The sequence below is a fragment of the Syngnathus typhle genome, linkage group LG20 (genome assembly GCF_033458585.1).
Source record: "Syngnathus typhle isolate RoL2023-S1 ecotype Sweden linkage group LG20, RoL_Styp_1.0, whole genome shotgun sequence".
Taxonomy (NCBI): Eukaryota; Metazoa; Chordata; class Actinopteri; order Syngnathiformes; family Syngnathidae; genus Syngnathus; species Syngnathus typhle.
In genome coordinates this window covers 7,379,845-7,393,133 of record NC_083757.1, presented here as the reverse complement: position 1 = coordinate 7,393,133, position 13,289 = coordinate 7,379,845, and the positions used below count along the sequence as shown (strand labels likewise).

At 43.9% G+C, this 13,289-nt stretch overlaps 2 protein-coding genes across 3 annotated transcripts; both read left to right on the top strand.

The window, feature by feature from the left end:
- Positions 1 to 2,022: 2,022 nt before the first annotated feature.
- Positions 2,023 to 7,710, top strand: lg20h18orf21 (linkage group 20 C18orf21 homolog). Its single transcript, XM_061267697.1, has 5 exons — positions 2,023 to 2,279; positions 3,765 to 3,787; positions 4,070 to 4,293; positions 6,515 to 6,675; positions 6,749 to 7,710. Exons 1-5 carry the CDS (start codon positions 2,185 to 2,187, stop codon positions 6,918 to 6,920), a joined length of 675 nt encoding a protein of 224 aa, XP_061123681.1. The 5' UTR covers positions 2,023 to 2,184; the 3' UTR covers positions 6,921 to 7,710.
- A 184-nt stretch (positions 7,711 to 7,894) lies between these two features.
- Positions 7,895 to 12,751, top strand: rp9 (RP9 pre-mRNA splicing factor). Of its 2 annotated transcripts, XR_009710715.1 has the most exons (7): positions 7,895 to 8,197; positions 8,879 to 8,909; positions 9,005 to 9,134; positions 9,579 to 9,670; positions 9,938 to 9,999; positions 10,961 to 11,194; positions 11,262 to 12,751. XR_009710715.1 is itself a non-coding variant. In XM_061267274.1 (6 exons), exons 1-6 carry the CDS (start codon positions 8,049 to 8,051, stop codon positions 11,133 to 11,135), a joined length of 639 nt encoding a protein of 212 aa, XP_061123258.1. In that variant the 5' UTR covers positions 7,895 to 8,048; the 3' UTR covers positions 11,136 to 12,751. The 2 variants fall into 2 exon arrangements, 1 of the variants encoding a protein (XP_061123258.1); XM_061267274.1 differs by having other exon boundaries at positions 10,961 to 12,751.
- Positions 12,752 to 13,289: the final 538 nt, after the last annotated feature.

Below are 13,289 nucleotides of genomic sequence, written 5' to 3'. Positions count from 1 at the left end.
AAACCATCCCCATTTTTTTTCGGACTGAGGGGAAATGTATGCAACTCATTATCTCCTAAGAAAATAATATGCGTTTCCGCTCCACCAAAATGTAATCTCGTTTTCATTGACAAAATGATGTCAAACGAAGCAAGTGGAAGCAATGCAGAGCGGCCGAGCCGCTGGCTGCAACACAAGACACGAGCGGGGACAAGAGACAAGACCCATGTCCTGTGTTGCAGCCGCCGGCCTGGCCCAGCAAGTCACCTTCAGCTCCAGACGTCCGTGGCTGATTGGCTGTAAAGAAAAAAAAGATTAAATTATAAAAATGCTCCCGAGAGAGAAGGCCAAAATGGAAACACGCGGCAAAGGGTTTGGTTACACCAAAGGGAACCTTTTCGGTTTTTCATTCAGTGGTCCCAATGCCCCCTCGCCCCCACTGTCTGCTTCGTGCTATTGCAGCTCACTAAAGTAGGGCTAACCTAGATTGAGGACAATGCAGAACACATCAAAGGAGGTGAAGGACAACGCAAGCAAGAGATGAATTATAGACAGACCAGCCAGAGGGACGCATTCTACTTAACTCCTTTGAGCTTTGTCAAATAGAACACCTCCTATTTCTCCAGAAAAAGACTCAAACACTTTTTCATCCACTTATTATAATTCCCCTGGTGATAGGAGAGCCTGTCCGAGTCTGCTGAATAAGCTTCTCTGTTCTCTGGTGTTCTGGATGCTGTTGCCTGAAGTAAACACATAGTAGGCAAAGCTTCATTATGATTGTTTAGGGCCTGAGAATGAACAGAAACGAGTGGAGGGCAAACCGTATTGAAATCAAAATAAGGCACTCCCATAACCACAGAGCAAAATGTATCCATGACCTTACTTGTGAATCCTCAAGCCACACGTGGCGTTCACTCCCTGCAAGCGTATCAGCATGAGCGAGCTAAATATGCGAAGCCCTGCAGGAGCATGACATCGTGCATCTTCATCACCTCCACTTAGGTCAGGAAATTGCCCAAATCACCCTAAAATTGCTGCTTTAAATCAAAATGGCAGAATGCCAGCATCTTTTCGAGCATGGCCTCTTAAGACTTTTTTGTGGGTCTGTTCATGATAGACATGCCTACCAAACTTTATGATAGTCAGTGAAACCAGTTCCCTTGGCAATAAAAGAATGCATGGCTCCCATCATCATCAGTTAGAATTGCTCATGTGACTGAATCACACCACACTAACACATTCGGTACATTCAGCTGCCACAATGTTAGACACACATGGACATCTAAAAATAATAAAAAATGTTACACTTTATTAGTTCACATTTTTATAAAGTTTCAGGAAGAATTCCCATTGTTCAATAATAACATTTGCTTCATAAAATGAACACCTGTCTCGCAGTGTCAATTACAATATTGGAATTTGTGATGGAGCTCTTTTTTATTGTGGTACCTAATAAAGTGGTTAATTGTTGATGATCAACACCAACCATTCAAATATGATATATGGTATTTTTTTAAAACGTACCTTTTGTTTGCAGATGTTCTGGAACCGGTCAAGAGGAATTGTCACAGCGCCGGACCAAAGTCACTTTTCCAAACAGTGCTATTCTGGTTTTGCAACTGTTTCTCGTCGAAATCGGCTAAGCTCACGAGTGAAGCATTTGCGTTTGACTTACTTGAGTTCGTGCTCACACATCGGCGGGCTTCATCTTTCTCCTCCTCCCAAGTGCTGCTTCAAAATAGCCGATGACACATTTTTCTCCCCGCAGTGTATCACCGGGAGATCTCTGCATGTTTGAAGCCTTAGAGCGACACCTGGAGTTGAATTACTGCCCTCACAGGGTCAGTTCAACGTAGCTAGTTGTTGTTGTTGTTGTTGTTGTTGTTGTTGTTGTTGTTGTTGTTGTTGTTGTTTTGTTGCGAATATAGTGGTGGATTGTGAGTCAATTCGAGATTGTTGTTTTTTATTTGGTTTTTCACTAAAAGGCTTTCAAACGGCTCCAGACTCAGTTTCCCATAATTCACCGCGTTCTCACACGTCATCGACTCGCGACTGCAAATGATTTGAATTAGCGTGATCAACATTTGCTCCTCTCACTACGCATGAATAATGGGATACTTGGCTCATTCATTTGGTTTGTAAGGTTCTATTGATAAACAAAACAACAACACGGAAAGTCATCAAAGGATTCTACGTGGGGGTAAAATGAGTTTCAAATCCAATGACTTGTCGGACATGTTTCGGCTTAACGCGTCCCTGTTGTTTCAAGGAAGCTGTCCGGAGGAATCACGGTTTTTCCTGTAAGAAATCAACTATTTTGCATTATTTAACACTTCACAACCCCCGTTGGCATTACATCTGGTTTTGATGGTGGAACGCATCATAAAATATTTTAAAGGCATTACAGGCAAGTCCAGATAAATGTTTTCCACTGTTTTTTTGCACTCTCTAGTGGACATTTTTTGTATAGCAGCACTGTTTGTCACGAATTCTTTAAAATCCATCATTAACGTCTTCCATATTTGTAGTGCTTTAAATTTAACATTTGGCCGTAAAAAGCATTATTGATTGATTTGAAGAAGCATGTCCTTTTTTTTGGTGCTAGAATGATTTCCATTAGGGGACTGACTGTTCAATGTTTGTGGACATTCAGGCTCACGCATGAAAAAAAAAATTGCTGTTGGGAAATATGCGTTAATGTTTGCAATGCCGGAAAAGCGGGCCGGTACGTGTTTGGGACGACGTTCCAGCACTCTGCCGATAGCATCTCCCGTTTATCGTCACAACTAAACGTGCTCTTAAAAGGAGATGCGTGTCAAGTATGTAAATAAGGAAGAGCTCGTTTATGAGAAGTTGACTCCCACCGGAGAGGCTGTGGGAAAACAAAATTCTTCAAGATCCTGGCCTGAAATCAACAGTCCTTTCATAGACGTTATACCTCCACCAAGGAAGCCGTGCGGTAAAACACACAGGAAGTTGGTCATTTTCACCGCATTTTGGTCATTTGAATATTGATGACTCGCTTTAAAACACAGTATTTGCAAATAATGCAAATTGCGTCTTCAAGTTTGTATTGTTCCAATGTCATTGAAACTTTTCATTCACACATTTCAGGCGTGAACTAGAAATAAAGTTGAATCCAGAAGAGTTTCTGAAATTTTGAGTGGATCAACTGCCGAGTTGTCCTGGTATCTTCCGTGTGATGTCTCACCTTCGGGCTGGACTACATCAGCAAACACCCCCGCTGTCGCCAGATTAAATCTGACCCCAAACAAGATCCAGGCCTCTCAAACGCACGTGCAGGCCGACTTAAAAATAAAAAACAAACAAAATGAATCCCTTTATTGATTCAGGGCCACAGCTAATTTTAGGCAGACTTAGCAGTGGCAGAGCACAAATATGTCATTGATGACATTCCAAAAGTGGAGCCTCATAGTGAGGACTTGAAACTGCCAATATATTTTGGTGGGTTGCCATGTATTGTTTGACAAAGTCTAAGTTGGCTTCCACTCTTTTTTAGACACTTGTATCCAAGTGCAGCCACTGAAACTGGTAACAGGCCTTTGCTCTTGCAAGTGCTGATTTACAGTCTATCTCACGATATTTTGCAATCTTAGTTTGGTTAGTTTGTGTTAACTCTCATAATGTGGCAAAATACTTGGAGCAATCTCTCCTCCATGTGAATCCGTTTGTCCATCCTATCTGCAAACTACATATTCATTTGCAAAATGGTTTATCTCGCAGTCATGTGTCTTAATGGTTTTTTTTGTCCATTTCCTCCACAGTGAGAAGTATTTTGCGTGCCTGGGTAAGTCAACAGCTCCCTCGTGAGCATTTTCCCCTCACTTGTGTCAATGTGCGTTTTATCGTCAAGAAGCGTCTGCGCTTGCAAACGGCACTTTGTCAGTGTTGCTCAAGCTCACGCAGACCACCAGCTGTCTGGCGGGCGCCCAACTGCCTTGTCCAAGCGATATCATGACTGTCGCCTCTGAGAGCGCCATGCCGCTTACTGCTAGTAGCGAACATCATATTGTGGAATGCCTGTTTGGCTCCTCTCACTTGCTACACTTAGCAATGGTCTCGTTTGCAGATAAAAAGAAGCCAGGCTCCTCTGCGGTGGCGTTGGATAAGACATTGGTATGCCAGCACTGCTTTCAGTGGCTGCGGGCTGACAACCAGCGGCTGCGCCTGAAACCCAAACACCGGCCCTCCGCCAGGGTGCAGAGGCTCCTCCGGTGCAGAGCCGAGGGCAAGGCCCTCAGCCTGCTACAGAAGCGCCGCCTGCATCACTTCTGGACGTCATCCTCAGTGCTGGTGAGCCTACCGAATGCCCGCCGGCGTTTTGACACCACAACTATGTCATTCATCTACACAGATGCGAGTGTCTTGGTCACATGACTTCCTCATAAGATAATAGTCAGGGTATATTTTTAACCAGCCGCACAGAGTCGGCCCTCCAAAACTGTAGGAGCCCGCTCACAACATCTGCGAACACGACCAAAACATTCAAGCAACTCCAGAGCAGTGTGAGGTGTAAATGTCCCTCTCGTGGGTCTGAGGGGCCCGTCGGGCCGCATGCCAGTCTGGGACTGTGACGTCATTCCTCCTTCCCCTGCGACGTTGCCGGTCAGATTATCTGCTAATAGTTTGAGAGTCCAATTGGAGGCCGCCACCATAAATGGAGACTGAAACATTTATTTTTCTTGTCGGGCAGTGCAGTTTAAAAAAACAAAACAAAAACTGAGTACTCTTAAGTGGTTAAAAAATGCGTCCTGGGAGGGCCATTTCCTTCGTGAGGCTGGGTCAACCTCCAGCAACAAGTGCTGCCATTTTCTAATTTCCTTCAATTGACTCATTCTGCCAGCATGTGATTTGTCGCTCTCTGCAAGTTTACGAGTTGGGAAGTACGGGTTGGGAATGAGGGATGAGGCCTCCGGCTGCTGCTAAAGAAGAATCTCAACCATCCCCACGTGCGTATTTGTGCCTATAATCACTTCCTGTCGAGCAGAGCTAGGCAAATTAATCCCTGTGGAGGAAATAGACCTAAAAAAAATCGGGCGGGTATAAGTAAATGTCGTCATTCCGTACGCTGTTAATAAAAGTCAGCCGAGGAACTTGGAAGATTAAGCGTTGGCACCGTCGGTGGGGCCTATTTATGGCACATGCTCAATTGCAATTTGAAGTCAGTCACTTCACTTGAGTGTTGACTGCATTTATCTTGAAACCTGTTGATGGCTCTTATTGATCCAAGAGCCCGTCTGCTTTTGTGGCTCGTATCGATATCGGCTCGGATGACTCAGAACGGGGTCACACTTTGAAAGAAAAACACCACTGAGGGAAGGCCCTCATCTGCGCTTCCATCCCTCACTCTCGGGCGGTGTCATCCTGCCAAGGGGAAATGAATCGAACACGCACGCAGGAGCGTTTCAGTGGCACTGCCGGTCCCGTTCTCATTTTTAAGACAGTCTCTCAACTTTTGATGCATCCGTGTGCTTCGCAAGAACATTATGTACCTTTTACATGTCACTGGAGGAGTTTATGCAGTGAGCGGCAGTCTGCTCGGTGCTGGGAATGCCACCAATAAATACCGGCCTGTGACAGCGCGCTGGCCAGTCATACTTACAGTCAACACACACACAGAGCCCCACCCCTTTGAACAGATGGGTGGGCCGGTTGGCCAGCCGGCTATAAAGAAGGACATGCACGCTCCGGCATAGAAAGCACTACTACGGAGCAGCCCACCGTCGTCACCTGTTGCAAAATGGCTACCTTCGTGTCGGTGAGTTTTTGCCCACCTAGTCAGCTTTTGAAGGCAGAGGCGATTCATGTTCAAACTTTTTGTCCAGTGCCAGCTGAGCATGCAAAAAGAAAAGGCAATGTTTGAGCCTGCGGGTTGGTCTTGTTAGAAGTGATGATGCGATTTTCTCCGAAACAATCTTGGCTTTAACCCCCGGCGGGTGGTCGTAAAATAGGAATCTACTGGAAATGAGATCCTGATGTGGAGTGCCTCCCGAAGCGTCTCGTTTACTTGAACTAACAGATTGTACCGTTTGCAGTTTTTAATTGGAGGTTCGTAGAGCTCACGCGGAAAAAGTTGTCGTCCACGCTTGAGCGTTATAGCACCCGTCGCCCCATATAGACGCCACCGCGTGCCAGCGGCCCCTCCTCGTCCTCTCATTGGCTCAAATCCAACTGCATCCTGCTCTCAAAAAAGCTGGGAAAGAAGCTTAGCTGTTGATTGAATCACTTCCCGCGCTCCATTGTGGAGCATAACTCAGCAGCTCAGATGTTTTGAGGGGCAGAGCTTCATCGTCAGAGCCCCCCCCCCCACAATTGGTTTTGTTATATCCCAGGTGTCTGAAATGAGTCACAACAAACGTCAAAGGCATTTGCCTACTGTCGCTTTCACCCTGACATAATGTGATCGCTCTTATTGTTTATGAACATGTCCACCCACGTTCTGTTATTTTGTGAAATTGGTGCATGTTCTAGTCCTGGAATTTATTTATTTATGTTTTCTGTGTTGTATTTCTAGATGGCCACCTGCCACGCGTGCAGCAAGACAACAAAACACAAAGGAATGAACCGCGAATTTTTGTCCACCTTTCCCACTCCCGGCAACAGCGGCAAGCGCAAAACCACTCCGTCGACCAACAAATCCACTCCCGGCCACAAGGCCCCCCTCCACACCCCTAGGTAAGCTCAGTCCAGCCGAAGCGCGAGCATGACTGCGTGATGGTCTTCACTCCTCATCCTCCCTCTTTCCCAGGTCGTCTACATCCTCTGGCACGCCCGGCTCTACCTCATCCACCCCTTCAGCCACCAAGACCCCCTTCAAGGGCAAGAACTGGGTGGTCCGGCGTCTAAGCAAAATCCTGCTGCGTGAGGAGAAGCCAGACAACAAGAAGGGCAGCTTGAAAGACTTCCTTTCCTCTCTCTGAGTCGCCTGGTCGTCTTCTACTTGGGGAAGCCGTTTCAAGGAGGGGAGGCCGCTCTTGGCTGCTTCGCTCTTACAGCGCTCCCTCTGGCTGGGATGTTGCAACAGTGCCGCCATGAACCTCTGGGGCCTCAAATGTGATGGCTTTGATCAGAGGTTTGGGATGGAAATTCCTCAAATGAGCATTTCTGCTTCATGAATGAGAAATTTGAGGGATTGTGTGGTATTGATGAACACCACGGTGATGTCAAATTTACATGATCACCATTGATATCTTTATTTCGTTTGACAACGTAATTATGGAAGCTGTTGATAAGCTTATACAGTGTCTATTGTTGTTTCTTTACAAAGCGATTTTTTTTTTAAGTAAGTCCAAGACGTAATTTGATATTAATACTGTACGGTGTGGGCATGTCTGTATGGGAATGTTATTTACTTAAATTTGCATAAAATTGTCGACATGTTCTTATAAAAAGACTTGTGGCATTGATTTTTCTCTCTGGCTTTACTTCTTGATTTACATAATAGGATGATATATTGTCCTGTAGAAATTTAATCTAGTTTTCTTTTTTTGCAGAATGGCTTTTGTAGAAAAACATTTGCAGGTTAATTAAAAAAAAATATTATTTTCTATTTTGGGTATTATATTACTTCCCGTACCTATTTCTATCAATAAGCGGGGTGTTTTTGTACTTACTTTCCCACCCGGTTTGCTCAAATGTACAATGCTTTATTACCGCGTTCCCATTTTTACACCACATCTAAATGAAATAAAACCTTTTCAGAAAGTCAAACTGTCGTGCCTTTTTTCCCCTTTAGTATATAATCAAAAGTAACATTAGATCATATAATTATTATATGACAATCATTTTAAGGTAGTTTATGTATTGGTGTTGTTCACATTTCGCATAAAGCAATGAGGTTCGAAAAAGTAGTTTGTTAATGCAGTCCCGCTTGCTACCCGCTAGGGGCACTTGACTTGTACGAAGCAGCCGAGCTCTCCAGCTCCGGAAGTCGAGCAGCAACGCTAGCTTCACAATAGCTTAGCTACAAGCCCTTAGTGCGACGCCCAAAGTGTCTAAACGCATTTATCTGGTCTTATTATTTCGAGTGGAACGACGTTTGCCACAAAATGTCGAGCAGGAAGAGGTCGAGGGAGAAAGACGAGCGACGAGAGCACAAACGACATAAGACGACGTCCAAGGAGGACGACGAGAAGCTTAAAAGTCAGATGAAGAGGCTCAACCAGCAAGTACAAAACCTCAAACACATCGAGACATTGTGAGTGTTAACATTATTTCTTGAATTTATTTATGCTTAGAATTCGGGCTAGGCGAAATGGTCCTAAAACTGCCATACAGTGCTAGCCAAAATTATTTATTTATTTAAAATTATTATTTATAAAATATTTCTGACACGTTACCGGTCCGTCGCTCAGAAAAGGTTGGGGACCACTGTTCTAGCAGCCTTTTCTACACTATGGTAGGATACCCAGGACGACCTCGCTTCTGACCCAGAGACATAAAAGACTTGATTGCTTGATTGATTGAGATTGATTTAACGTTTTTTTTTTCCCCCTCCATTCTCTTTTGTGGTTTTTCATTGCAAGCAAAATAAATGAAGATCTTATTACCAAATCATTTGTAATTCCAATCATTTTCTGGAAGAAATTGAGCATTACCTGACAGAATTGCAAGTGTGCCAATACCTTTGGCCAGCACAGTTTAACACAAAAGTGATCAAAATGCAGAAATTAAAGTCTATTGGCAGTTCCACCATGTTCGCAACCATGTTGTTAGACTTAGTGCATGTCAACAGAGCTTTGTGCTACAAAAAGCTAAATGACTTAAAAAAAAATCAAAGGTCATTTACAAATAAACTGGAATCAATAAAATTGCTTAGTTGTCCAGTCCGACTTTAGGCAAAAAAAGCAGTTAATTAACTCGTCTAATCTTTTTCCAGCTATGAAAAGCCTCCACCTGGATATATTAAGGTAACCTCTCTCTCGTGACTTACCAGATTTGGCCAAGTCTTGTGAAGAAAAGTGACACTGACTACTCACCCTACATACGGACATATGATTGACAGGAGCATGAGGAGAAACCCGAGGACTGCATTCCTGCCGAACCCGGAAATGAGGGTGCGCGCACTTTCCTGGCCAAGGCGCCCACCAAGGGCCTGTGGATGCCGCTCGGCAAAGAGGTCAAGGTGATGCAGTGTAAGTTCAGACGATCTGTGTCATATAGGTCCCCAGATAGCGCATAACCTGATCCCATGGTGTCCAAAACTTAAGGCTTCATGTTATTGGAAAATGGCACCTCACAATTTCAAGCTACAAAACTAGTTAGTTTTAATGATTTATTTAGTTTCATTTTGATTAGCTTTTTAAAATGAACCCCAAAAAACTCATGTCTATTGATTGACGAAGACAAAAAATTTTTTGCTGTAATTATAGTTTTATGAAAGCTTTATGAAATGTTGTGTTTAGTAAACACAAGAGCACAGCTAAATTACCATGGCGACCAGGATTAGACCTCTACAAGTTCTTCTCCACACACCGGCTGTAAAACCAACCTTGAAATTAATTTGAATTGTTTGATTAATCAAACAATTGACAAACTGTTCCTGGTGGCATTTTTATTTATTTTTCTATTTCTGGCAGGCTGGAGGTGCAAACGTTACGGCCATCGCACGGGAGATCGCGAGTGTCCGTTTTTCATCAAAGGCAACCAGAAACTGGAGCAGTTCCGCGTGGTGAGTGCACCGTGCGCGTGTGGAAAGCACGTGTGGGCCGCTCTATCTAATGTAACGTAATGGAACAATGGAGCACTCAGAACCCTACAATGATTACCATAAATGCAACTGTCTTTTTTTTTTTTTGTTCTCCAACTGGGAAAAGGCTGAGTGACGGAAAAAGGGAGCAAAAATGGCAGTAAATGGAGCCCCATAAGAGTTCATTTCCCGACTGCTATCTCTCATCTCTTGGGCGTCCATTTTAACAGCTTCCCATTTATCTGGCAGGCCCACGAAGACCCCATGTACGACCTGATTCGAGAGAATGAAAGGAACGCCAAAGAAAGCAGGTGATTGAGCGGTACAACAAAGTATTATTCTGATGCCGGCGTGCTCGTGGCACACTGGTGTGAGTGCATCGGAAAAAGCTCATTGAAAAGCCATCACCACATGAAACATCTGACGTTTTCCCTGAAAGGGAGACAAAACTGAGCCTAAGCTGCCCTTCAAATTCTCTTTTTCAACCAGTAATTATGCTTGTTTTGCAGAAATTAATTATATTTTTATAATTACATCCACATCTAATGATATATAACTATAATTTTCATAATTGGATTTAAATTGTTTCTGAGCAGGATTATTCAGTGAGTCTATTGATGTCGTGCAGTGGATTTGGATTCATGCGCATACGCAAACGACTCGTAACCCTGAAACCAAAAAGCGTTGCTATGTTGACTTTGGAAAGGCTGCCATTATTTTTCTTCCCCGTTAGTGATTCCAAAACATTATCCCTCGATAGGAAACGATTGTCATCTATTAGTGGCATGAACCGCCAGTGGTCACATAAATACCATCGAGCACAAGCGACACACTTTTTTTCAGTCGCTGTCCTTCTTGGCTCATTGCTCTGGTGCTAATCTGCCTAAACCTTGGTGCAAATGCCGAGTACCGCCATAACAAAGCCAGAGCCGGCTGATCTGCCTTGAATATTCACAGTAAGTATTAGCCATCATGCTAGGACAAGAAAACATTCGTTGTCGCACGCCGATAGAAAGCCGTTGATCTCATCTCTTATTTTGCAAGTTAAGCACTCATGAGGTGATGTCAACATTAGAATGTTAGCCACAAGACAGCCAATAAACGCACATCTCTGATCTGATTTGTGTCCGTCTTCCACTTAGTGGTGGGAAGGCGTCCCATGCTCGTAAATCAACACAAAACTTTTGCGAGTGTGCAAGATGGCAGCTGCTGCTCGGACAAAGGAAATGTCGCTGACGTTTCGCCTGATGGTCTGCATGGCCTCCTCTACAGGATCCAGCAGCTGCAGCAGCTTCTCCAAGACACCACGTCATCCTCCTCGTCATCCTCCTCGTCCTCTGACGGCGGCAAGAAGAAGAAGAAAAAGGAAAAGAAGAAAAAAAAGAAGAAGAAGCAGCACAAGAAGAAGCAGAAGCAGAAGCACCAGTCGTCCTCGGAGTCCGATTGATCGGCGACACTGCGAGTGGACGTCAAGAAATACAACCTTAAGGCAGCATCCTTGTGCAGGTGATGACTCGCCCTTCTGTTGGCTCGCTAACACTCACACAAGATGAGACTTTTTTTTTTTGTTCAGATGTTTACCTCGTTTTTGTGTTGACGCCATCTTGGGTTTCTGTGAAAGCACTCTGTTGAGTGCGGAGCGCGCAACGGAAACCGTTCACCGCCGCGCTCCGGACTAAACCCTCAGGAGGCGACTGCGTAGCATACTTGGGATGGTTTGAGGTTTGGGGGTTGTTTGCTCTGGAAAAAAAAAAAAACGCTCGGCGGCTGAGAAATGTACGCCAATATTTCTCGTGTGCTGAGGATAAAGACTTTTTTTTTTCCTTTTCCATTGTGCTTGAACCCCTAAGTCCAAAAGTAATGATGAAGAACTCACTGCGGCTTGATCTTCCATCAGTTTGGAATGCTGTGAGCACCATCCCCCATCTCTTCATCGTCTGTTACTCTCGCTTAGTTAAGGCAGATGCTCGCATGAGAGCCTTGCTTCTCTCCGAGGTTCCCTGCTGGATCTTTCACACGACACAGACCACAACAAATCATTTGAAAAGTTGTTTTGTCCATAGCGGAGGGCAATGGTTTTGTAGGAAGTTCTTGCAGCCAGACTGACAATTCTGAATTGTCAAATCCTTTCATCACTTGAAGATACAGTGTAAAATTTGCCTCTTCACCACCTTTCTGGTTTCGGAGACAGCAGGTAGAGGTTCATCTCCAAGAGTCTCATTCTTAACGTGTGCAACAATGGGCGTCACCTTGGCAGCGGGAAGCGTCCGGATCCCAGTGAAAGAGTTCCATGCAGTGGAACTAATAAAGCTGCTGTCTTGTTCCCTCCTTCGCAGCTGTGACTCGCTGCCTTTGACATCCCGCCGCGCAGCTTTAAATTCAAATGCGGCCCCGGATGGAAGGATTACTCTTGCTGGCGCTCGCCTCCAGCCTGAAAACATTGCCACCATTTGTACGCGCTAACGCATCTGACGGCGCTCTAGCATTGATTCACTTTCATTGCTATGATGCTACTCAAAACCCTTTTTTTTAACGTCTTCAGTTGGCCAGGCGGGCAAGAGAAGAGAAAATTAACTCGTATCCACGGCAATGTTTTTTTTTTCCCCCCTCTTTCTTAGTGAGATTTGACCCACCACTTGTTGGATCTGGTGGGGGCACCGCATATTGCTCCTTAACAGAATCAGTCAAACCATTAATTCTGTTCCTGAATTCAAACTGCATCGTTTATGAAAGAGATCACGCGGAAGCATTGCATGTAACGTGACCACCGCAGAGGGGGGGAGCGTTCAATGACGATGAATTATTAAAAATGTGGCTACGCTCGAAGCTTTTCTTGGGTGTTAACTCCTCACTTCAATTTGCTGTATCATTTCCTTTGGCAGAGATTTACAATAAATTAAAAAAAAAATTACTTGATGCACTTCAATGAGGTTACAAAAAAAGTGTAAGATGAAATGTAAGGGCTTTTTTTGCTCAAAATATGAGAACCTGTTACAAACTGCTCTCATTATGATTTGTACGCTACCAAAATCACAGTAATAAACCAAGTTTCTCTACATTTTATGCCAATCTTTTGTCACATTTCCATCTTTTATGTGTGTAAACATGCTTGAATTATTTTTTTTATGAACACAATCCCAGCATATACACCAAGTGGAAGCATGACTGTTGAACAATTAGATTACCATTTGGCTGACTCGGTCATGACAATGATACAGAATGAAATATACATTTTCAACTATTTATAAAGGTCACATAATGTAAGCTCTGTAAGACAATTTAATATTAAATGCAAGTTGAAAACAAATTACACCAGGGTCGCGTCTCATTCCTGGTGAATACAATTCATTATATTTGGTTCAGTTTTGATCCTGCCAATTAAACCAAATTATTGAAATGTTTCAACTCTGAGCCGCAGTAAGCAGAAAAAATCTCCAATTTTGGTAAGAACAGTGTCATGCAGTAAAATGAAAGACTAAATGATTGGGATGTCTGAAAAAGTATCTCATTTCACATGAAATGGGTCTAACAAAATCTGCTTCCAAATGAAAACCATCAGACACAACCGCAACGCATGCCGCATGTGCTTGTCTCCTTGTCA

Coding starts and splice junctions, on each gene's coding strand:
- rp9 (XM_061267274.1), top strand. CDS start 8,049: ATGTCGAGCAGGAAGAGGTCGAGGGAGAAAGACGAGCGACGAGAGCAC. Junction 9,671..9,937: donor AACTGGAGCAGTTCCGCGTG/GTGAGTGCACCG, acceptor TTTATCTGGCAG/GCCCACGAAGACCCCATGTA. Junction 10,000..10,960: donor AGGAACGCCAAAGAAAGCAG/GTGATTGAGCGG, acceptor CCTCCTCTACAG/GATCCAGCAGCTGCAGCAGC.
- lg20h18orf21 (XM_061267697.1), top strand. CDS start 2,185: ATGAGTTTCAAATCCAATGACTTGTCGGACATGTTTCGGCTTAACGCG. Junction 2,280..3,764: donor GAGGAATCACGGTTTTTCCT/GTAAGAAATCAA, acceptor TTTCCTCCACAG/TGAGAAGTATTTTGCGTGCC. Junction 3,788..4,069: donor GAAGTATTTTGCGTGCCTGG/GTAAGTCAACAG, acceptor TCTCGTTTGCAG/ATAAAAAGAAGCCAGGCTCC.